Source organism: Blennius ocellaris (genome assembly GCF_963422515.1).
Source record: "Blennius ocellaris genome assembly, chromosome: 14".
In the NCBI taxonomy this organism is placed as follows: domain Eukaryota; kingdom Metazoa; phylum Chordata; class Actinopteri; order Blenniiformes; family Blenniidae; genus Blennius; species Blennius ocellaris.
The window spans coordinates 19,125,262-19,150,607 of NC_137663.1; the positions used below are offsets into that span (position 1 = coordinate 19,125,262).

Genomic DNA, 25,346 nt, shown 5'->3' on the forward strand with positions numbered 1-25,346 from the left:
GGCATACCTATTCTACAAACTTGAGAGGTCTGATCGGAAAATAGGGCTCCCCCGAAAGCCACGTTGTAATTCGAACCCTGACTACTCATAATTGCAACGTACACAATGTCATCGAGTTCTGTGCTTTTAAAGTCGCTTTTTTTTTTGTCGCTGACTCTGGAGCGTCCCTGGCAAAAAAACCTTTCAGTTTAGAATTATTTATATATAGAGAGAGTGTGAACCTATGACCTTCTCACCTCATAGCAAGAATGTTGGACTTCAACTTCAATTTCAATTTTATTATTTTTCCGCTGTAACGCAATTTGTTGTACAGCAGTTGTAAAAACACAAGGGGAAAAAACTGTAAAAGCACAATTTAAACAGTAAAACCATAAAATATCACACAAAACACAAGATCAGCATCAATCTTGATCATTTAGTCAGGTGTTGTTTAGTGCAAACAGGTTCTCAGTCAGCAGCATCACGACAGGGTAAAATAAAATGGGATGAAGTGCAGCACAGTGATAAAGCACAGCAGTAAAAACACAGTGCGCATGAGTTCAAATGCCACCCTGGTCTTTATGTATGGAGTTTCCATGAGCTCCCTGTGTCTGCATGGGTTTGTTCCAGGTACTTTGCTGACGCTAAATTGCCCCGAGGTGTGGACGTGTGTGGTTGTCTGTCCATCTGTGTTTGTCCTGTGATGGACTGGCAAACTATTTAGGGTGTAATCAAGTGGAATCCACACGAGCGCCACACGACCCTGAACATGCTATGTGGTATAGAAGATAACTGGATGAAGGAAAGAATGATTATTTTTGCCGTGTGTACAAAAGTGCTTAACATTATAACACCCTGCATCTTGAAACACACATGATGCAGCAATTCAAAATAAGCCATGTGCAATTTTAGATGAAGAGAAAGACGTGGTCCATTTATTTAAATGTATTTTCAATTTATGGGACGAAATGAAAATCTTGAGGGAAAACCTAAGCATTTCTAATGTTTTCTCGCATTCTGACACAATAGGACAGATGATCAAAATGGGAAAATCTGAATTGAAATAACAAATCTTCATTTCAAGAAAGAAAAGGTTTTTGACATAAATTTATTGCAACTGCAATTTTAATCTCCTTTTCTGTTGGATTCCTGAACAACAAGATCCCTTCCCAAACCGCTTCTGAACGACTGTCGTGTTGCACTGACCTCAGTAGTGTCCAAAACATCCAAGGTCACAAACCTCGTCTTATTGTGAAAGGCAGCTCGCTGAGCTTCCGTTCTCCCCCGGCCTCGCGCTGGCACTCTTGACCGGGCTCGTGTGAGACTGGCACCGGCTTGGAGATGCCAGTCAAATGCCAGGGGGGCTCGAAGGGCTGATTAGGTGCGCGGCGGAACACAGTGTTCAGTCCGGGGACACTTGGCTCGTGATCCTGCAGACGATCCGGACACTTTGCCTCTTTTTTTACCGAGCCCTTGTTTATCCGCTGGATTTCATTGCTCGCTCACTGTACAAAGACAGGAGGAAAACAACTGCAGAACATGCTGTCTGACAGGCTGATGCAGCTTTATCTCCCCCACATCGTGGGGGAAACCACCGTTCAATGAGATGTAGTTGTCATGTGCATTCATACACGTAACGTGAAATAATGCTCAATAACCATGCATGCATCATGGGCACGTGGTGATCACAATAAGCTCTGTTTTGGGGAGGGGGGGGGGGGGGGGGGTTGTTCAGGAACATGCAGTACTTGTCTGAGGGGGGAGAACAAAAAACAAAAACTGTGTTACTATGTGTCGTGCAATTTAGCAGTGAACAAATTATTTTCCTCCATTATCTGGTGCAAACAATCCCAGGTTGAATTTATGTTAACATTTAGTAAATGTAATTTATTTTTTTTAATATAAAAAAAAGAGTCAAATATACTCGGCAGCAGGTTATATCCTGCAACGTATTAAATAAATTGCCATATTGTTATACAGGATTTCCTGTCTGAAACAACAAACAGTGGACCAGACCTGCAGTGAAGCACACAATGTGGTAATGATTAGCCTTTTAATGAGGACTGAGGTGCTTTTTATGATAGCTGATATTATGATACACACACATAGAGAGAGAGAATACCCACTTATGAATATCACATATCAACACTATTCATCATCATGAGCAATAAAGTGCGTTGAAAAGGAGAGTCTCTCACACTGGGTATATGATACAGACTGTGGTTAAATCTGAGGGGTGTGATTGCACCACCAAAGTGCCAAAAAAGGTTTGGCATAGCAACCTGTCAAAGTGATCAGATTGTCCTCATGGCAACCCCTGTTAGTGGCAGCGAGGAGAACTGCATTTGAGCTGACATTGTCCTCAGGGATGATTCCTGCTGTAGCAGTGCAGGCACGATCTGCCCGTGTTCTGATTTGGATTAAAAAAAACATTTTTAATAATTCCACAATGCCACCTTAGAAATGCCATCTCGGTGGATTTCAGATGCACAGAGCAAGATCGGTGCTCTTGACGCCGTAAGTACATAAATAAGCACTTCAATTCCTTGAGGATGTGTGATGGTGTTGCACAGAAGTCACATTATGTAAAGCCATCCTTACATTTTCATTGGATTGTTCCACTACAGAATAAAGCAGAGTCACACCGGCCCAAGTACGTAAAACCAACTCAAAGCTTGTTAGCATCTTTGGCTCAGGGACTCATGATGAAGAACCGAGGAGTTACTTTGTCTGCAGATGCATTAAATATATCTTGGTGTTCAGCTCAGTTACATCTTGCTTTAAAACATAAAATCATATGTGATCATAGTAATATTGTGACCAAGCCTGAAAGCCGAGATAAACTGCGGCCTCATATGACCCTAATTCTGACAGAGCAGGATCAAAGATGGATGGAATTGAATACAAACAGCTGACTTGTCATTTACCATAGGTTTTTCGTGACCTTAACTGAACCCACAAATCCACTTGTTTTTTAAGCCTGGTGTGTTTTTAGGGAGTGCAACAAATGCAGGAAGACACACTTTTCACTAGAGCCATCATTTATTTACAGAAACACGATGAGATCACTTTCAAAATGAACAATCCAGTCCATTCAGTTTAATGAGATCTATCTATTTGGCAATTGATTAAAAATCTAGGAAAAGTTGGTCCTATACCCGTACAGTCAAATTACTCATTTTGTTCTTAGATACCCATCAAAAGAAAAAGAAGCATTCAAGTCTTCTTTTCCATGTTGTTTATGTTGATTCAGCAGCCTGCATGTCCTCTTCGACAGTGCGTTCGTCGTGCTTGAAAAGCCGCTGCCAAACGTCTCATGGTTACGCCACAAGCAACCCAGTAATCAAGACATCAGATGTAAAGTTTTGTTTTTAGCGCATATACCCGATTTAGTGTAGGTCAGAAGTGGTCGGCAGTGAGTTGCCAAGGAAAACTGTTTACAGAGGAAAATCACCGTCCAGAGATTGTCGGCCTATTTATTTCTGCTTCAATATCTGTGCCTGAGCGGACAATTAGCAAACCAACAGGGAGTGAGGAACAATGTGGTTGCATGCTTTGACAATGCACTGTGATTAAACCCGTGTGTTTTGTTGATATCTCCTTTTGTGTGAGGGGTTTAGGGAACCCGAGCACAAAAAAAACCAAAAGAAAAAGAAAAAAAAAGAAAAGAAGAAAGTCCCTAACCCTGTAGGACACATAGAGAGACTAACTATATACACATTTACAGTCTGCACACATCCCCAAGCCAAAAAGGAGTGACTCAAAAGACTTCATCCCCTTCTTTTGTCTTTTTTTTTTCTTCATACGCTTCCCCCATATGTGTTTCAAAATTACTTGGATCCCATGGGGGGGGGGGGGGGGGGCATAGGAGGTGAACATCTATTCTCAGAGGACCTTCAGCTGCTGCTGCTGTTTCACCCTCCAGAGCCCGAACAGGAGATAATGGCTGGAACAACTCAGACAGACGTTTTCCCCTCCAAGATGGCGAAACACATTTAAAAAAACAACCCCAAAAAAACAAAGGTTCAATCAGCTGAAGCACATTATTGGAGATGATCATTTCAGTCAATTGACTCGATGAGTCCGTGCGCATCAGAGCAGAACCAACATAGTGCATTAAACAAGGTCTCCCTGTGTGGCCCTGTTAAAGACCCTCTTGAACACACGGGACAGTCATTCATGCTGGCGGTAATGGGCCACGTGTACTGTGGGTGAACGTGCGTTGTTGGAATTGTTTGGGTGTTTTGCATGTGGCGAACGTCTTCAAAGAAACGCACGCATCATTGAAATGCATGTGTACAAATCATGGCGTGATGAGGGCGTGAATCAGACTGCTGGTACACACAAGCCTTCGAACGACCAACGTCCATTCAATCAAACAGCTTCGTTTTGAATGTGCGAATATTGTGATCGTTGATTGATATTTATTCATATGTTTATTTGACAATTTTGCAGATGTTTTGGCCCTTATTTACTTTTCAATCTGAACTTTAATTTTAGAATTGGTACAAAACAGAATCTAAACAAAATCCTTGTGTTCGGATGGGCTGATCCATCATGAATAAATAGTAGTATTGCTACTAAAACAAAATCCCTCGCAAGCGCTTTTCGATCTGACCCATCCAGTGCTCTCCAGCTGAAATGACTGTCAAAGAGGAATAATTTCTCGCTGATACGAATGACAATCAGTCTATAATGAGCCTCGTGTTGATTCTCCTACAAATGAAACGAGTAGTTGAGCAGTAATAGCCTCCACCAATAAGGTGCTCATGATAAAATCTCATCAACCGCTCTAAAATGCTCAAAATTCAGAACTATTACATACAGTACATGAAGCGCGCCAGCATCACACATGATGCTGCGATCGACTTTGTTGACACTTTTATCAAAACCCCCTGTTTCAGACTGTTCTGTTTATAACAGCACATTTTGGGCTCATTTGTCTCATATTCACATCCTGGAGCTGTTATTGTGGCACTGAAGTGCTAAAAACTAGAAACAAAGAGAGAGTTCTAATATGCAGAAGAAGGAAAAAATATGTTGTAGAGAAATGACTTGGACAAATCGTAAAAGTGTGAATTCTCATGTCACTGGTTGTGGATTTGATTTTGAACGTGGCGCCAATTATAGTTGCTGTTGGATGATGCACGTTCAGCCCTTCATTCACACAGTTTCTCTGTGTGTGGCGTATCACCCGTGAAAGAATTTCATAGTGACAAACCGCATCTAGCCCATCTTCTTTTGCCGATCCAGGAATTTTTGTCTCCTATCAACCGGGATCTCCTCTAAGGCGATACCATGATTGCTTCCCCTGTAGCAAAGAATACAGGTTTTAATTGACCAGAACAGGCCTTCAACATGCAGTTTAAACATTTTTTTTTTTTTTTTTTTAACTTCAACTAACTAAACCAGAGTAACCCGAACATTTTCTTACCCTTGAAGGTCTGGAGGAATAGGCAGAGGCTTGTTGAAATCTTCTCTACCCACCAACCAGTATGTGTTCTCAATTCCTTTTCCCTGAAATACAAATGTTAAAAAAAAAAAAAAAGTGGTTTGTTTAAGGTTTTGATAACCCGGCGGGGCACTGGATCTCGTATGTGTGTGTGTCGTATGGAGAGCTTGGGTGAAATGTTTTTACCTTCAACTCTGTCATGCCTCTGACTGCAATTTTGTATCCCAGCTTCAAACTGTTCAGGACATCAACTGTGCTTTGGTTGACATGGATTCTGTAAGCTATGCAAACACAGGGAAAGCGTCACCTTTTGGTCAATAGCAACAGCTTCAGTTTGAGAGGCCACAGTTCTAAGCCTGTCGTTTCGCGATAACGCCACATGGTGGCAGTAGATTAAACCGCAATGCTTTGCTTCAGAAAATGAAAATGCATAGTAGTCATCATGCCTGAGAGCCCAATAGTTATTTTAGATAAGTGGTACATCTGACTAAACCATGAGCTTTGATGAGCATTTTATTTCCTTTATTGCTGTTCGACCATCGGAGGCGCTTAAGCACTTGGAAGATATTTATTTGTAATCACAAGACTGTGCCGTACTTTGATTCACTGTGATTTTCAATAGTTTTTTAATGCATGCATCGTGCAGACGGAAACTGAGGCTCGTAATTGACAGAATATATTCTGTAACTTCAATTTGGCCTCTAATTCTGCTGATACTCTTAAAGGATTAGTGAGGACTGCTCTCTTAAAGCCCAGTTTAACCTCAAGCAGCATGCACACTAACTGCCATACACCTGTCCATCCAGCCGTGCCAATTAAAAAAGGAAAAGGAAAAAAAAAAGAAGAAAGAAAATAAGAAAAAAAGAAGAAGAGACAAATGCCTCTCGTTTCATGCGACGGCTGACGAGATACTCACACAACCCTGTGGACTCCATTCGAGATGCTGTGTTTACAGTGTCTCCAAACAGACAGTACCGAGGCATCGTGAGACCCACTACCCCTGCTACGACTGGGCCTGCAACACACACACACACACACACGCACACACACACACACACACACACACACACACACAGTTTTAAACTAAAGACTTTGTCTTTTAACAGCATTCTTTCTGGGGGGGGTATGGGGGGCTTAATTTCTTAAAATATCATCAAATGGTCATAATCATTTAATCACCACTTGCACGTGTACAAAGAAGTTCACAGAATAGTGTACTTTGAATCCAGAGTGTGACGACAGTTAATTGGATGACAGAGCTCTAAGTGGATAGTGTTTCACCACTCCAGGAATAAGTTCCAGACAAGGATAAAGGAAGTAAAAATACTTCCTTGCTTCATCAGCTTGAGCTCTGCTACTCTTTTTTTTTCCCGCCCCCTCTACAACATATTTACTTTTCTCAACTCTGAAATGAAGTCCAGGTCAGATTAAAACTTCGGCGTCCACAGCAATGAAACGGTGGCAGTCTTACTCACCGGAGTGCAGGCCAATACGGATCCTAACTTTGAGCTCAGGCATGTGCCTCATTTTGAAGGTACCAATGCAGTGGAGGATGTCCAGAGACATGTTGGCCATTTCAGCAGCGTGGCGACAGCCATTTCTGGTGGGGACTCCCGAGGCTACCATGTAGGCATCTCCAATAGTTTCCACCTGAATACCAAAGAGACGACAATCTGACCACATGTGCATACTGCAGACCCATAGTGAAATAACTGTCATAGTAGTTGAGATGTGCTTAATAAAAGTATGATACGGAAAAGGTAACAGGAACAAGAGAGAGGAAACAGTTTTTGTTTCAAATAGTTACTGTGAATTTCTCTTGGAGATCATTAAAGTATTTATCTATCTATCTATCTATCTAGTTATCACAACTTGAGGTGAATATAACTCAATTCGACACACTGAGAATTCAGAAGCAATATTTTATCAATATTACAGCAAAGAAAATTGTAAAGTAATGAGGTGGAAAGAAAGAGAAACATTTATACATGGAATTCAAAATGGAACAGAAGTTCTATTTTTAAAATTGTTGATTTTAGTTTAGATGCATTCTAGGAACATAATAATGATAATATAATGAGCAACACAATAAGGCAAATGCAAATAAATAGTTTTATTGTTTGATTAAACATAATAATTGTATATAGCCTATGATGGACTGGGGACGTAGATAATGTCATTGTTGACATTAATGTCAAAAACAGCAAAAACAAAGCAATAAGCAGACTAATTTGCTAAAGTTATTTTGAGTCGATGGATCCAGCATGTGCCGACACTCACCTTATAGACATCATGCAGCCCAATGATCGCGTCAAAGAGTGTGTAGAGGTCGTTGAGCAGGTCGACCACCTCGATGGGATCACTGAGAGCTGAGATAGTGGTGAAACCCACAATATCGCTAAAGTAAAGTGTGACCTCGCTGAAATGCTCTGGTTTAACGGGCTTGCCAGTCTTAAGTGCCTGAGCCACGGACCTGAAAGAAGAACACAATGACATTCTGAGATTATGACCCAAAAGAAACCCCAACAATATTGTGCAATATTTTCAATGACAAGTGGAGCATAGCTGATTTTGCTCAAGCAATGTTTGATCAGTGTCGGAAGAAAAGTTCTGTTTATAACATCTCCCCAGCTATAATAGTTTTGAAAGTCTCACCGTGCATCATGAAGGGAAACAAAGACAAGGAGGCTAACCTGTCACACGTACAGATATTTGTATGGATAAATATATTTAATTTATAATTCTATATATTATATATGTATATGCTTAGGTGTATATAGGTATATATTATGTTTCTGTGTAATTTAAAAAAATAGAGAACTCATTTGCGTAAAATGACTGTATTTCATACTCTATTTTGTATAATTTAAAAGAAATAAAAACAATTTGAACAATTATAGGTCCAGAAGAAACAGAAAGTTATAGATTTTACAAGGATGAAAACCCATTGGTAATTAATTTGATCTGGTTCGGAGCTTCAGTTTTTCTATTAGAGATTAAACATCACTTTACATTTTGTTACTTGTAAAAAAAAAAAAAAAAAGCGAGAATGATATTTGAGATAAACAAAAAAAGTTTGCACGTGCAAATTGTTGCTTGAGATGGAAACATTTCCACAGCTGCTGCACAAATATCACCATTATCCCAATGTGAGGAAATTAAAAGACTAAATAGTGGTAATGGGTACTAGTTGATGACACTTTTTTTATGTTAGGATTTGTCTCTATAGTGCCTGAGAATTACTGTTGAATTCTGCACTGAACTGAGCCGTTACTCTTTGACCTTTGACCTCCATGAGATGAGAAACAGCATATTTTCAGTTTCATGTGTGACGGAACTTGTGTCGACGCTTGAAGACATTCGCTGGACTCAACAGCCTCATCACACACTCACTTGGGCAACATCTGGGCCACCAGGGCGTCCGTCTTCTGTCTCTCCACTTCCAACTCCTCCGTCCTCTCCCTGATCAGATCCTCCAGGTTAGAGGAGTACTGCTCCAACATCCGTAGCATGGAGTCGATGATGTTGGTCTTCTTCCCTTTAGTGATGCTCTTAAACTATCAAACACACGGGAGTGAGCAGGAATTCGTGCAGAACAACCTCAAATTCGATAGTTAGTATTTTCACCTGTTTGAATATTTCCTCGAAGGAGGGCCTTTTGTCTGGCTCTTCGCTCCACGCCTGCTTCATAACCTGTATGACATCCAGCGGCGCCTGGTCCACGGACACAACGGGCCGGCACAAGGGGGGAGGATCTTTGAGCTTGTTTATGATCTCTGTCCAAAGAGGCACAAGCGTTTCAATGCACGTTAATTCGTGTGCTACTTTCTTGGAATGGCTGTTTTTGTTTCTGCTGATGTGAATCCAACAGTTCAGTCCAAAGTGTATACTTTGCAGTGTTTCCTTGTTTTTAATCTTCTCTGGTTACACGCGCCATGCCACTCACCCTTTGCAGGCATGTCCAGCATGCAGAAAGGTGTGGAGCGAGCGATGACCTCCTGCGTGACGATTGCAAAACTGTAGACATCCCCGTAGAACGTGCCCCTCCTCCTCATACTTGAGCTTCGCAGCATCTCAGGAGCCGTCCAGAGCAAGTCTTTGGATGGCAAAAATTGTGTAAATGGTATAGAAATAAAATGCAGAGGCACACTCACAACTGAATTCTTGCAAAGGATGCACTTGGACTCACCATCAGGCTTCTCCTCTTCCACGTCAATGCATTGAGAAATCAGTATTTCGTTGAATCCATAATCTGTCACTTTCAGCACAAAGCGTCCGTCGACCACGCAGTTACGGGACTTGAGTCGTCCGTGGATGATGCCACGATGATGCAGGTACTTCATGCCCTGATGAAGGATTGTTTGAAATGTACGTGTGATTATCAAAAAAAAAAAAAAAGATACAAAAATGAATCATTCCAGTCATTTTATCTCCCTTACCCGAATCAGATCCATTAATAAGGAAGACTTAAACATCCAGTCAAGACGTACATCTTCATTGCTGAGCAAATCCTCCAAGCTGCCCCGAGAGCAGTGCTCGGTCACAATGCCGAAGATGCCGGAGTCACAGAACAACCCCAGGAACAGATTGAGGTTCTCGTGTCTCATGTCTCTGAGCTGAAGTAAAGACAATGGAAACATTGAAGGTGGGTAAGAAAAATCTCTCTGCTTGACATATTTGTCTGATCAGCTCCAATGAAGCCAATACTTTGGTTTCTCATCACATTCTGACGGACAGAAACATTTTGCCTCAGTGAATATGAATGTGTTTTCATTGTCAGTAATTATAAGATGAAAAAAAAAAAATACACTGCTCTCAGTTCTATTGAGTATCATTTACCTTGACGAAGATATACTCTGTGCCGCTATTGACACCAGATACACTTCCACTGGGACCTTTCTTCAACCAAACCCAGTCGCCCTGGAGTGAAATCAAGACAGAAAAATTTGTGAAACCAATATAACCGTTTAAAACAGAATGTTATTGGATGTTATGTGTCAGATTGACCTCACCTCAAACACAGCGACGTTGGAACTGTCAGGTGTCGAAGCTAAGTAGCTGCGGCCGGACACAGAGTGGTGAGGCGTCTTCACGTCCACCTGGCTTTTCATCACACTTTCATCATTGAGCTTCTGCTCACCCACAGAGAGTTCAAAGAAGACAGATCAGCTTTCAGTATACAATATTTCATATTTTATAAATGTACCGTGAAGTGCAGACAGACAGAAGAAACCACAACAGTAAGCTCTTATTGCAGAGTCGACTCAGAACTGACCCGTTTGCTGACTTGAGTGTTGATGAAGACCAGGTCATCCAGGGTCAGGACGACCTTTGTGGACCCACCATTTTCTCCACCGCCTCCAAAGCCAAGCCCGATCCTTCCACCTTTCCTGAACAGATTGAGGATCAGAAACATTCATATAATATAATGACCTAAATATTACACAATTTTCTATTCATTTTTGGTTTTTCATACTTGAAACGCATGAGGATGCTAACTCCACATCCAGTCAATGAAATCAACACAAGGAAGAGAAAGAACATTGTAACCGAATCCAGACCTTTGAGAACAGAAGAGAACAAAGAAAAACAAAGACAGTGAGTTTGACAACTGAAGTGTACATCACATCAACACAGATGGATTTCCTTCAGTGACACAAGCAGCCCACTCACCTGCAGTACAGGCAAAGTAGGGGCTAAACCAGCAGGTTGAGTCTGTGTATGGAGTGCTGCCTGCGAAATGGACGGAGCGACCCAGATATTTCAAGCCCCCTGTCTTTCCATCTGTATGGGTGGCCTGAAGGACATGAGTTGAGTAGAGATAATGACCCATGCCGCTATAGTCCAGGACCACGTAGTTTGCCTGCATCCCTTCACCGTTCGCTCCTGCTCTTAAGTGCTGATTGAATCCTTCAAAATGAAAGCCACCCTCGCTGGTCCCCAGGATATGGCCCGTTACCCAGCGGCCCCCATTTGCTCGGGCCTGCTCAGCAGCCATGGCTGTGTAGTACAGCATGTTGTAGATGGTGCCGAAGAATGGAGAGACCTAATAGAGAAAATAGCAAAGAGATTTCTTTTTTTTTTTTTTTTTTTTTTTACTCTTGAGTCAGTTGCTTCATAATTTCTCACTCTTGTTAAGTTGACCTCATTCTCAAAGCCTCACCTGCTCTGGTGCAGTGTTGCTGCGTATTTCAAGGCTGTCCTGAGCATCTCTGAAAGCGTCGTAAAAGTTGCGTTCTCCAGAGTCCATAGTGATGGTGAGGACCCCGTCATAGGCTTTGCGCAGCTTTGTGTCGTTGCCGAGCAGATAATACGGGGCGTCCTTGTAGGGTAGCGAGTACAGCAGTGTGTCGTAGGGAATGAAGACATAGCCGCGGTCGATCATGCGCATGGCCAAGGCCGTTGTCAGAAGTTGGTACTGTGCTTGTCCACCAATCAGGACAGAGGGCATACACATGATGACCACTGTCGAAAAGCAAGGTTCAACAATTTACTTGCAGGAGTCACACGAAATTACCTGATTTTACCTAACTCTCCATATTTTTTTAGTCTTACGAAAGTGAGACTCACCTCTGACCCGATCTGTTTCCCTCACTCTTGTCAGAGCTCTGCGTGGTCCATCCTTGCTGGTCTCCATTGTGACCACAGGGGTGACGGGCAAGCCCAGGGCCCGCAGCGAGGAGGCCAATTCTTGTCCTGTGGCCTCCCACAGATCTGTCTCCTCTGAGATTATGGCCACATGAGCCCACCGGAAGTATCTGAGCACTGTGAAAATCACATGGGAGGACAGTGGAAGTGGCCTCTGGAAGGTGGGATACATCCCGCCTTTCTTGATGTCAGGTTTGAGGCAACCCCAGGAGAGAATCCCAGCATCCCACTCTTTCGTGTACAGAGCTGCTGAGGAGCAGTAGCCTGGGTTGGCCGGGCCGAGGAAAGCAGCACCATAACCCTCGAGCTCAGCGAAGCGAGCAAGCGCACGAGATGACTTGCAGTCCTCGCTGATCAGCGTGTAGTCATACCAGTAGCCTTTGTTGAGGTAGGGATCCTTGTTTATGCGAGTGGTGGCGAGTCGTGCAGCCAAGTCAGGGAGGGCTTTGGAGTATAAGAGGTCACAGGTCCAAGGTCCAACAAGGGCCATCTTGAAAGTGGTTGCCCCGGCATGACTGGGAAATAGTGAGAGCATGAGTAAGGGCAGAAGAAACCAGCTCCTATACCAGCTCCTGGTGTGTCTTACAGGTAATGATGGCAGCTGTGGTTTTGATGATAATGATCTTGACGACGGTGATGCTGACCATGGCTCAAAATGACTACTTCCTTTGAAACTGCTTCTGACTACAGTCCGTATATGTGTTTTCCTCTTCACTTTTATGGAGCTGTGCTCCCATCGTGGGTGGTAGGACAGGTTGTGCAGACAAGGGTCTCTCTGACTTCCCATTCTTTTCACACGGCTATTCTGAAGCTTCAGAGGCAGAAGGCAAGTGGAGAGTTTATAATGATTTGTATTGGATGGAGAGAGTCTTTTTCAATGAGACGGTCTCTCTTGGCACTCTTCAGGCCTCTAGTCCGAAGCTGGACAGGCAGCGACATAACCCCAAGCCATCACTGCGTCTAGAAAACAAGAAAAACGGCAACGAGAATTAGACAACTTGGAGCAAAACCCTTTGATGTGATCTGTGTTTACTTCCTTGGCGATGGGGTGCATCTGAGGAAATCTCAAACATGATCCTTGACCTGAACTTACATTTCAAGGAAGCTGTTTTTGTTGAACACTATGTGATGTTGAATCTTATCAGCATCCATCTGTCCTGTCGAGGACATGGCGTCCAGAGTCGCTGTCCTTTTCCCCTGAGAATTAATAGTGTGTGAGTAACAAGCAGATTAGCTTTGCCAAGGCCATGGTGTTTATATCGAATGCCAGGTAACGTGGAGCTAAATCTGGCCTCATGTCTCTATCTGGACTTAGTATCTACTTTCTAACATCAATCTCTCGAGATCCTCTGTCGGTTGTTCCTGGTTTCCACACCAAACCAAGTCATCCCAATTCTAAATTTGTCTCAACAGCCAGAAATATCTCAAGATTGACAGGTTTTCTTGTACGATTGTGGACAATTTGATGGATGCTGTACTGCTGATGTAGAATCCTTGAAATAGATGATTTCTGAAACTGTACATTTAATAAGGACTGAATACAATAAAACTGATAGAAAAAAAATTTAATAATAGCTTTTCTAAATTTTGAGAACCTTTGTTTTACCTTATGACCTAACCTTAGAAGTTCACAGCCTGTCGTCTTTTTCTGGCAAACACTTCAAATCTTTTAAAACCTTGTTTGTGGCAGACAGATGCTCGTCTGTTAAGTCTGTCCTCAGGTGTACTTTTTAAAAACCGCCGGCCCTCCTCAGAGGTACCAGCACAAACAGCACAAATAGCTTGGACTCCTGCCAGCTGAGAGACGGCTGAGGTGGAATTACAGCCAGCAGTTGAAGCTAAGGAATCACTATAATATTGCAAATATTTTCAGTGATCTCAGAAGAAAAATATAACGCAAATCTCAAGTAAAGACAATTTAACCTATTTATCCTTAAAAAGTACCGAAGTTGTGTTAAATTTTCTGAAACAAGAGACAGGCGGTACCAAGCATGGCCGGAGGCCCGGGCCCGTCCAGGCCTGAGTTTTTAAGAACAGTTTTAAAGACATCACAGTCACTGAGTCATTTTTCACATTTTCAGATACAATTAAGATTTTGAAAAGGATGATGGTGAAGGGTTTTTAATATCACATTGGTCAACTGGTGATGAATTATTGATTTTAAAACTATATTTCCACGAGTTTCTTCATATTGGGAACATTGATAATAACAACAAATCCAGTTACGGTTAATAAAGAAACTTTTGTCCATGGTATAAATGCTGAAAATGTCATGTGCCATCAAGTAAAAATCTCTTTACAGTGGAAAAAGATATTTCTCTGCGGAGTTTCTTCATGGAGCAAGATTGACGGGCCTGTGTGGATGAAGACTCAAATATAAGTTCCTGCAACTTTTAGTGTTTCAAAAATTACATTTTAACAAGTCAAAGTGAAAGAGAAAAGGTTTTCCCTGCATGCCCTGCAAGCTGATAAGAAAAACCAGGTAAGCAGCAAGTTGCAAGCCTCCTAAAGTGACTTATACTGACAGTGGCTTATGTGTTGCTAATAGGTTCAGAGGAACACTGACAAGGAAGGACTACCCCTCCTGTAATAATCAGCTACAAATGGGTCAAATCACATTACATTCAATTTTGTTTAAAAGTGATAAATGGAATAATAATTGTAGATTCTACAGTGAATCTATGAGAGCTGACACAGTCCTTGATGCTCCGGTAGCCTCATCAGTAGAAATTCCTGCAAATAAACTTGAACAGTGTGAGTAAAAGAATGATCTTGAGTAACAAAACCAAATATCCCATCAGAGAAAAGACCGTTCAGATTTAAAAACGAACCAAAAAAAAAAAACATAAAATAGGGAACAAGAAATGCTGACCTGGAGTCATTTGTCTACATAGGAGCCATGTCAAGGTTGAAGCTTGTCGCTGAGTAGAACCATCCAGACTCCAAGTGGATTAAGAATGCTGAAGAACGCCGGCGGATCCGTGACAGAAGGTCTCTTTTTGTGGAGAAATACCATAAGTAATCCAAACGTCATGTGAAGATGAAAAGATAGAAAAAATCTAAATATCTCCTTTCACATTCCAGGTCCCACGAGACCTGACATCAAAAATGAAAAAAACCTATCCATTTCCAGCAGGTTTGTCTTCTTCAGTTCTCACTGTTGCTGTTTTGGACTGGGACCTGCCCCAAACCACTGAGCAACGGGACACAAGCCTGGTATGGAGTTTGGCTGGGTAAAAAATAGATTGGCAGGAGAGCTAGGAAGAGGCAACGGGTAAAAGGTAGGGGAGAGTGGGAAGGACGAGCAAGCTTTGACTTCTCAACCCTCTTCTCTTTAGCTTTTAATCCATGTTAGTGTAGAACGACTGCTGTGTGCAAGGGTGGGGGGGTGGGGCTGCTGTAACTCACAAAGAAGGTGAAAGTAGAAATGCAGTCGCATCCTTTCTAGCTGCAGAGGGAAGATAACCCTGTGTTCAACCCTCCCTCCCTCCATCCATCCATCCATCCATCCATCATCCATCGATAGATAGTTAGATTGATCTCTTCAAAAATCACTAAAATTACAGGAACTTAGCATCACTAAAACTGATGTTACCAGCTTTTTAATTGGCAATTTTGTAAGGTGTAGTTTGAATGTATATAGTCCCATCATCATGTAAATTTTTAGTGTGTGTTGTGATCTTGTGTGGTACATTATGATTATTTCCTCCCAGGATCTATTCTCTGCTCCATCCTTGCTCTCATACTCCCCCAACCACTCCCATCTCTGTAACATCAGAACCTGTGCAATCTGTTTTTGTTTCTTAATTAATATTTATTCTCTTTGGGTGTCTGTCTGTCAAGCCTTACTCCCGTCATTTTAGCCAGTGACCACATTTGTGAAATATACTCGTGTACATATATTCTGACTTATTCATGACTAATCACCTCCATCTCCAGTGCCGTGACGATGAAAGGTCCCTGTGTCGGCAGCCTCATATAACCCCGATGCATCTGAAATCCCTCAGAGACCTTCACGCGCTGCTCTGCAACTCCCCCAGTGTTCCTACACATGCCAAATGATACAAAAATAGATTACAGTATAACAAAAAAAAAAAAAAATGTCCTCATGCAGGTGAAGCTGGTGCTTTCTGCTCTCATTTATCCACGTATTGTTTGGAATGATAAAAGATAATGATCACATTTAATTGCTAAAAACCTCTTTTGCATTCATGAATGCCACATTTCTCCAGTTTACATTATTTAAGGGATCCTCTCCCACACAGTTCAAGGGTCGACCTATCACCTCACATCGATATCAGAGCTATGCTAATAAATCCAAAAGATCTGTGTGAGCCTGTGACAAAATGCTGAAAATATCTTGTCTGTTATCTGTGGTAAGCCACTGAAAGTCTGCTCTTGCTCTTTTGATCTGGCAGCATGTACAGTTCACCGCAGTGCTACAGCTGGAATTTAAGCCTCTGTGAGAAGAGGGATTAGACTTTTAACAAATAACAGCAAAAGAAAAGAAATAAAGTAAAAATAAATAAAAAGATATACAAGGATGGCCAGAAAACGACACACTTGACCCCAGATCAGCGGATATCAAGGTTTTATCGTACATGTAAAAGTGTGAAGATATGTTGGTTGTTGTTCATCCTTTCCTGCACATCGATCGAGGCCTCGTTGAAGTAATCAGATTAGTCAGGTGAGGCTGAACTGATCCGGTGCCTTCAAGCCTCTTAGTGACATGGCTAACGGCGCTGACAGAGATCACTCTGAAGCAAGGTCAGACACTCAGCCGGGCCGGTTGAGGGAGGAACTAGCTTGGCCGACTGCACAGGCGGCAACACATCACAACGCTGGCAGGAGGGTATCAGCATCTCTGGCTTGTCGTGCACCCATTAATTCCACACCTACAGCTCAAAACAAAAGCTTTGTGGTCGCGTCAATCACAAAAACTCTCATACTCATATAGCCAGTTCTGCAAAGAAGAAATCAGGAGTCATTTGATCAATAAAATCAGGCTGCCAATTGAAAATGGTGTAAAGGTGCAGGGATATCTGACAGTGACAGTGGCGTGTACTTAGTCACGTGGACCGCAAATCTGCTGTTTAGAAGTAGTTTAGAAGTACATCGGTCTTAATCAAATGCGCTCCCTTAAGTCAATACTCAGAAAGGACCGAGGGAGGAGCGATAAAAAAGCTTAGACATTTGCCTTCTCTGTGACCCGACTTAATTGATCAGGTGAATTCATCTGGCAGCCTCCCACACTGACATCACCCAGCTTTTCCAAGACCTTGTCCAAGCTGAAGAGGAAAGCTGGGAAATCTTCCCTGAAAGGTGTCTGAGTGATTGGTATTTAAAATCTGTTAGGTAACAGGGAGGCCTCTCCATCACTGCCCTAAACTCTGGATTCGGCAGAATGCTTCCTCACGGTCGGAACCAGAGTGTTCTCCTGGTGAAAAAAACTATTTACAAATCCACAAAAATATAGAGGAGAAATTAAAGCATTTGAATATTTAGAAAGTATGACAACTTGTAACAGAACAGTGACTTCATAAAAAAAAAGGGGGGGGGGGTTATTATTTCACTTCAAGATGTAACATTTTGAAATAGGTATAAATAATAGTGACAGTGTTCATTTTACCACGAATTACTTCCACAAATGAAGCGGCTCTTCCCATGGAGTCACTGCCAATAACCACTTCAAACTGGGTCGAGTTGGTGTACTGTGACGCCCCCTGGTGGTAGTTAATAGGTGCTCACGTTGTTTTTGCTCCAGGGACCAAAAACATCTTCACTTGTTCCCATTTGCAGCAGACCAGTGAGATTATAACAATAAACCAAATAAATAACAGCAACTCCGGTGATTTGTCCATATTTTAATGCAAAACATCGATTTATTTACATAATCTCACTAAACTGTGTACCAACAGTACACAAATATAGAATAACAGTTGCTGTTATTAAAACATATTTAATTATATTATAGTTATTATTGCTTTGAAATCACATCGTTTTTAAACCCAGAGCTCAGTACGCTACCAAGGCAAAATACTTTGCAATACAAAATCTATAGATAAACATTACATGCTGCATAACAGTACAAAAACATGGGCTAACGTTCATTTTCACCATGTTTGCCTCATAAGCCAGTTGTACGGCGTCATGTCCAGTTTTGTTCAGTTTTTGCTGTCAACAACAAAATGCTAATCAAATAATCAAATTCAACAAAGAAAGACATGATTTGATTTCCTTCCAGTTCTACCTTCATTGGATTTTTGTAGCAAGTTGGTTCTTGTTGCTGCAGTCGTTGGCTTTTCTCCCACCTTTAAGAATTTGATTCGTGCTGGTTGTTTTCCCGTGTGATTTGCATTCCTTACATCTCTAATACTCCAGAGTGTCAGCAAGTGTCCTGAGCGCCTCGTCATGGCGGTACCGGTATCACCATTGGGTGGGTGCTGTTTTACACCCTGCCAGGATTGTGCCATGGTGCTCCTCTTCCCACAAAGCTTTGCACTGTGGGTCCTCTCTTAAGCCCTCTGGTTCTTCCCACTTTTCACCATCATTGGAAATGATTGTTTCCAGGACCATCTTCCTGCGCATGGCGTTGTGCATGGTTCTCCCACCTGGTTTGGTTTGGCATTCCACATCATTATCACAGCTTTCACATCTCAATTTCATTTGTATGAAGTATTTCCTGAACTTCATTCATTCGTTCATTTAAACGCGACTTTAGTTTTTACTCCAGCAGCCCAGAACGGCCACATTTCTTCTCACCACATTTGTTGCACGGGACCAGTAAAATTATGACATCAAATAAATGACAAAATACAAGTGGTAACGTAAAGCAGTGGACAACAAGTTGTTGGCAGCGCAGCAAGTTAAGTCTTGACTGACAGGCTCAGAGTTCAAATGAGGATTTCATCAGGAACACTTAAAAACTAGGAAGGTCTATGATGCGAGTCACAAAAAACACAAGGATCAGTGTTATATTAGGCAGCCGCGTAAGTAACATGTTAATGTCTATACGTCTGTTATTTATTGTGTTAAAAATTATGAAATAAAGAAAAATAAATGAAAGCTCACGAATGTTTCACAACAGGAGAGCGACTGAGTTCATTGATTCAGCTCTAAAACACAACGACTTATCAGATAAACAGAAAAATCTTTATCCTCGTCGCGATAAGCAGCCGTTTTGCATCACTTGCATCACGTGTGTGTGTGTGTGTGTGTGTGTGTGTGTGTGTGTGTGTGTGTGTGTGTGTGTGTGTGTGTGTGTGTGTGTGTGTGTGTGTGTGTGTGTGTGTGTGTGTGTGTGTGTGTGTGTGTGTGCACCATTTCAGGACTATCGTGCGTACTATCACTCTGATATTCAATCAACAGGTTTTTAAAGTTTATCAATGTACAGATGTGGAATTTTACACAGAGCAGGACTGTCTCTGCTGACATGAAGACTGTCCAGATTGTGACTGCATCAGAAGCTTATCAGTTGTCACACATGCACGTCTCCGACACTGTGATTTATCTTTGCTGCAGCCACTGGATGAGTCGAAGCTTTGCTTTGGGCTTTTGTGATTAGATGCAAGGGTTACCCTCATAATTAGGACAGGTTATTCCACTGAATGGTCGCCAGTGACTCCACACTGGACTGAAGGAGGAATTTATCTTGAGTTTCTTGTCTTGACTGGTCCTTTCAGCTAATGAAAAACAAAAGAAAAATCAATGCACACAGTCAAAGAAATGGGAACTAATCTGACCGAAAGGACGCAGTAACAAGATTCACCATGGGAATTGTCCATTATTTAAAAAAGAAACAATCTGTCTTCATGTCTCATTTAATTGATACTGTTTAAGAAGACGCTTTTCTATTCCGTGGCTTGGGAGTAGTTTCTCATAACTTCCTTTGTACTCTGCAATGTTTATTGCCTGTCACCCTCATAACAGCCTTACACAGTCAGGGGTGGAGCAACGTGGGAGGAGCGCAGCGCATGAAAGGTTTTTTTTGAGTTCCTGTACTATAAAATCTGTGGTGAGCACCTATGACATATTGTTTTCGTGTTGCGACGAGGAAATCCTCTTTAGCCTGAAGCTCTGCAGCAAGATGTCACTTCATGATCTGCTGGCCATTGTTGGGAGCTTCACTGTCTCTTTTTACCTGCTCAAGCTCACTTGGAAATGCTGCTGTTGGTACAGAGAGTTCATTCTATCAGAGCATTGGCAGGTGGATCTCAGGAGCTTTGGAAAATGGGCAGGTAGAGTGAGGATGTTCTCTTAGTGTGTGTGTGTGTGTGTGTGTGTGTGTGTGTGTGTGTGTGTGTGTGTGTGTGTGTGTGTGTGTGTGAGTGTGTGTGTGTGTGTGTGTGTGTGTGTGTGTGTGTGTATGTGCGTATGCGTGTCCGTGTGCGTGTGCGTGTGCGTGCGTGTGTGTGTGTGTGTGTGTGTGTGTGTGTGTGTGTGTGTGTGTGTGTGTGTGTGTGTGTGTGTGCGTGTGTGTGTGTGTGTGTGTGTGTGTGTGTGTGTGTGTGTGCGCTTGCTGTTTAAGTTTATTAATAACTTGTAAATTGCGCTGCACGCCACTCCTTTCAATACATCAACAGGAAGGAATGATGTGCAGAATGTAATGTTTCATCAATGGACCTGCTCTCCAACAGGTTCATTGATGAAAAAACATTATTTTACACTTTGAATTCATCTGTAGTCAGAGAACAGCCAGAAGTCTGTCTCTAATTTTACAGTTTGGTCGATCAGCAGACAGCACTTGTATTTTGACAATCTGTTTTAAAATCTTTAATCTTGTCACATGTCAGCAATGTGGTCACTGTGTCAAAGGTTTTCCAGATTACTATTGACTGCACTGATTAGCAGTTTTGGGAATTATGTTATGAGGTACTTTGGCGCATTAGCAACTGATATGAAATGAATCATGTCATCACAATACATTACATTTCCATGAGCTTGTGATGTTTGTTGCTCATGAAAATGCTTTTAACTTATATGAGCTGCCTGCCTCAGCAGTGCTTCATTCATTCATTCATTCATTCATTCATTCATTCATTCATTAATTCATTAATTAATTCATTCATTCATTCATTCATTCATTCATTCATTCCAAGTGGTAGTGCTATGCCAAGTTTTACATAAGTTCCCAAAACTGTGTCCCTTTTGCTGAATGCATGCAGGACTTTTAACAACTAACTTGCTTTACGTAACTAACTTATGTAACTTGAGCTGAACTTATTGAGTGATTCAAGTCATTAAATGGGCTGAGACAGCATCTGTCACATCAACTACAATAATGATGTTTATAATAATCATGTTTTAACCAGTAAGGTAACCAAATAATTAGTAACATATCTATTACTGGTTTTACGTAACTTGCTGATCACAAGTTACAAAACTCGGGACTGAATTGTGATTTTTGCGGAGGAAAATATAACTATTCAGATCATTTCTATGGGGGTTTTAAATTCATAAAAGGCTTCAATAACCAGATCAAAATCGTTTCCTGCAGTGGCATGCTTGTATTTCACTTTTATGGGGTGAAGGATCGTTAACCCTTTATAGGCCTTTAAACCCCTCTCTGGGTGTCTTCAAAAAGCTTTCACATTCCTCTTGTCTCATTGTGATCACTAAATTGTGCTCACAGGAAAAAATTTATAAAAAAATTGTGACAGTAACCTTTCAAGAAACAAAAAAAGGTGAAAATGACCATATATGGTGATTTGGTCCATGAAGTGTTAAGTTTATGGAAGTTGCTTCTGTCTTTCCCCTAATTAAATGTTGAAATGCATCAAAAATGATGTGTGTTCTTCTTTGCGCAGTTGTCACCGGTGCCACATCTGGTATTGGTAAAGCTTACGCCGAAGAGGTGAGTCCATCCTCCTTTGTGTCAAGAATCTGGACTTCAAGTCTGAGTTGTTTCAGACTGAGCGACTTAGATTTGGCACCATGCGGGCAAAATGTACTGATTGTGGTTGTCACAAAACCTGTCTGTCAACATGTCTCCTTCCAGCTGGCACGGAGAGGTCTGGATGTTGTTTTGGTAAGCAGATCTGATCACAAGCTTCAGAAAGTAGCCAAAGAGATCGGTGAGTCAAACGAGGGGTCATGAAGGTGTCGGTTACCGCAGCCGCGTCTCACCGGAACTCACACCAGCTTTTGTCTTTTTATTAGAGAGTAAATATGGACGAGAGACTCGTATCATCCAAGCAGACTTCACAGACGGCGACGGCATCTATCCCGCAATAGCCGAAGTACTACGAGGCCTGGAGATTGGCGTTCTGGGTAATGGGACAACCTGTTTTATGGCAGATACAAAAGACAGAGTATGTTATTTTATGTTTGATGTCTGAATGAAAAGACAACAGAAGCCGTTTGGAGAAGGTGATTCAGAGTCACGGAGGAGAACATTGCACAATTCCTGAAAGTTGGCATTTGGCCTAAAACAATACAGCTCCTTGTTTGGTTGACATTTCTGAGGGTGGTTGAAGTTTAAGGGTTTTGCAAAGTGTGAAGGTAAAGACACATCCACACTGACTAGAACACCCTATTTCTCAGGTTTTCTTCTTCAACGGGGGAGTTTTCGGTTGAAATATGATGAGTTACCTCGTTTCCTAATCACAAGGATCTCAAGCCATTTCCCGATGACAGGGCTTAAAAACCCACTCACTTTAGTTTTTTCATGCCCCGCTTTAAAGTGAATGTTTTTGCTAAATTATCTGACAAAAAGGCTGACGAGTTAAACGCAAAAATCCTTTTCAATAACGGACTGACATTCCCACCCAGTGAGCTGCTTGACATTTCTTCTCGTTTTGTTTCTACATAACAAAGTAAACAACGTGGGAATGCTGTACACGGACCATTTTGCCTATTTTCTGGATTCTGGACCGGATGCAGGAAAGGTGATCTTCAGATTGTCTTATCAACTTAACGGTTGATGTATTTTTACTGCGTCAGGTCGTTTCATGTCATGCTTGTTTCTGATCTCTCGTCATATCCTTTTTTTTTTTTTCCCTTTCCTCTGTTTTCTTAATAGAAAATCACTCAGGTTTTCAACTGCAACATGATGTCTGTCGCCCAGGTGAGAAAGCAGTTTTAAATGTAATCGTATGTTTGATAGTAAGTTTTATTGAAAGAAAACAGTTGATAATCTTCTCTTTTTACTTTCCTCAGATGAGCAGACTGGTTCTTCCAGACATGATTGCGAGGTACACATGGCACACACAGTCAGTTTCAAAGTCAATGAGGTGAAGAAAGCATATGACAACTGTCTTCTGTTTTAATCCCCAGAAAAACAGGGTTGATCATTAATCTTGCATCTATAACTGGTATTCGCCCACAACCTTTGTTGACGCTTTATTCTGCCACAAAGGTACTTTCTGGGTTTCAGACCACTCTCGCACATTCAACTGCCCCGTCACACTGCTTCCCGACGTCCACCGTCCGCCAGGTCAACTGTCCGTGCTTGTTTTGTGATGTGAGCTTTTTAATCTTCATTTCAGGGTTTTGTAATATTTTTCTCTCGGTGTCTACAAGCTGAGTACAAGTCAAAAGGAATCACTGTCCAGGTAGAGTATGAATCCGTCTCAGGCCTTGATAGCGCAAACAAATCTTGGTAGACACTTATTCCGTGACTATAGGACTTCCACAACACCCCGTTTTTGAAATGAGACACAGAAATACATCATTAAAATAATCCAGCCTGCATTGAACACGTTAATCTGAATTGTGTTTAGAGACCCTTTAATTCTTGCAATATTCATCAGATGGTAGTAATGATTTTGTTTTTATCTTTAGTGTGGTTGTTGAATTTTTTGATCCCAGTCCATAGTTACACGCAGGTTTCTGGCTTGATTTGTTGTCTTGTGATGTGAAGTCAAAATGAGCGTTGACCTTCAAACAGAGACGATTCAAATGGTTATCAGATTACTGAAAGGTCATTTGTGCCTCAATGGAGTTAAAATATTGTTTACTTCTATATATTACCACATACTTATATAGGTTTCCACGCAGCAGATTTTTCACATCTTCATTTGATGGCTGCACCCACACACTCATGAAGCTGCATTAAACACTATTCATTGTTATATATTGTTTTTTGTACTTATTCTGCACCATAATGAGCGACTCCATCCGTTTCACACCAGCTGATGTTTTCCGCAGTGCGTGGCTCCCTCCTTTGTGTCCACCAACATGACAAACAACATCAAGATAAACTGTTGCGTGAAGAGCGCCCCAGCGTTCGCCCGCGAGGCCCTGAACACCGTGGGCCACTCCAGCTACACCAACGGCTGCCTGTCGCACGCGTTCCAGGTCAGAGGAACGACTTGACGATCACCCGAGTAAACCTTTTCTTTCCGAGATATTCTGACATCTCTCCTTCCCAACTTTCCCCGCAGAACGTGGCTTTCATGCTCCTACCGGACTGGCTCCGTATGTCGTCGTACTTTATTAAGAAACAGCTCAACTCTCCGAAGCTCGGGGACAGTTGGAAAAAAAGCAAATAGGAGGATCAATGAGGAGGAGGAGGATTTTTAAACCTAACGTATTTTAAATGTGAATGACGTGAATGTTGGTCTTGGTCGATGTGTTGTACACACCGAAGAAAACACAACAAACACAACAAAACTGACTGTATGCTTGTATTTTGAACATGGATTTATTTTTGAGGAAAGCGTGGCCACAAAGACCAAGGGTGTCAAAACTATGGGCTGTGGGTTAAAAAGCATCCAATCAATGCGGCTCCCATTTCAAAGAATAAATATTACAAGGAGACAATGACTTCAGATAATCCAGACTGTGAGAACACGCGTAGCTGGGGAAGGTTTTTGCCCTTGTTCATAAATTATGTAAATACTCTCTCAAATGTGAACTTTTTCGAAGTATACCCATATTTCTTTACATTCAACAGGAGAAAGAAAAACATGAATTGTTATTGTTTTTTATGCCCATTCAGATTAAGTGAAGTGAACTTGCTGACATTCATTCTCTTGTTGGTGCCCATGCTATCAACTTTAGTAACAGATGACATATGAATCATCTCGTTTGTTTTATAAATGTAATGCTTTTTTTCTTCTTTTTTTTTTAAATACAGGATTTTCCAGTGTAGCAGCTTTAGAGAAGATAGTACATGTGGTACATTTTTGTGTGAACATGACCTGCACCTACATTTAATTCTTTAATGCTTGATACAATCCATTTCGCCATCACTTTTAGGACTTAAAACCAATTAAATGCATCCCGATTGTGTAAAAAGGTGAGATCATGTCAAACCCAGCTCCTT

The 25,346-nt window shown here is 41.7% G+C and overlaps 2 protein-coding genes across 2 annotated transcripts; one reads left to right on the forward strand and one right to left on the reverse strand.

The window, feature by feature from the left end:
- Nucleotides 1-5,205: 5,205 nt before the first annotated feature.
- On the reverse strand, nucleotides 5,206-12,866 carry gucy2d (guanylate cyclase 2D, retinal; the record flags this gene model as incomplete). Its single annotated transcript, XM_080508734.1, has 18 exons — nucleotides 5,206-5,290; nucleotides 5,414-5,496; nucleotides 5,618-5,712; nucleotides 6,348-6,446; nucleotides 6,907-7,081; nucleotides 7,712-7,904; nucleotides 8,825-8,988; nucleotides 9,059-9,207; nucleotides 9,378-9,527; nucleotides 9,621-9,777; nucleotides 9,871-10,047; nucleotides 10,271-10,351; nucleotides 10,444-10,563; nucleotides 10,707-10,821; nucleotides 10,908-10,992; nucleotides 11,105-11,477; nucleotides 11,595-11,896; nucleotides 12,002-12,866. The coding sequence occupies 18 exons, from the start codon at nucleotides 12,864-12,866 to the stop codon at nucleotides 5,206-5,208; spliced, it is 3,468 nt and encodes a 1,155-aa protein (XP_080364860.1).
- Nucleotides 12,867-20,165: 7,299 nt separating this feature from the next.
- Nucleotides 20,166-24,655, forward strand: hsd20b2 (hydroxysteroid (20-beta) dehydrogenase 2; the record flags this gene model as incomplete). Its single annotated transcript, XM_080508745.1, has 11 exons — nucleotides 20,166-20,316; nucleotides 21,886-21,932; nucleotides 22,077-22,152; nucleotides 22,238-22,348; nucleotides 22,895-22,965; nucleotides 23,100-23,144; nucleotides 23,237-23,271; nucleotides 23,354-23,435; nucleotides 23,566-23,631; nucleotides 24,227-24,376; nucleotides 24,463-24,655. The coding sequence occupies 11 exons, from the start codon at nucleotides 20,166-20,168 to the stop codon at nucleotides 24,568-24,570; spliced, it is 942 nt and encodes a 313-aa protein (XP_080364871.1). The 3' UTR covers nucleotides 24,571-24,655.
- Nucleotides 24,656-25,346: the final 691 nt, after the last annotated feature.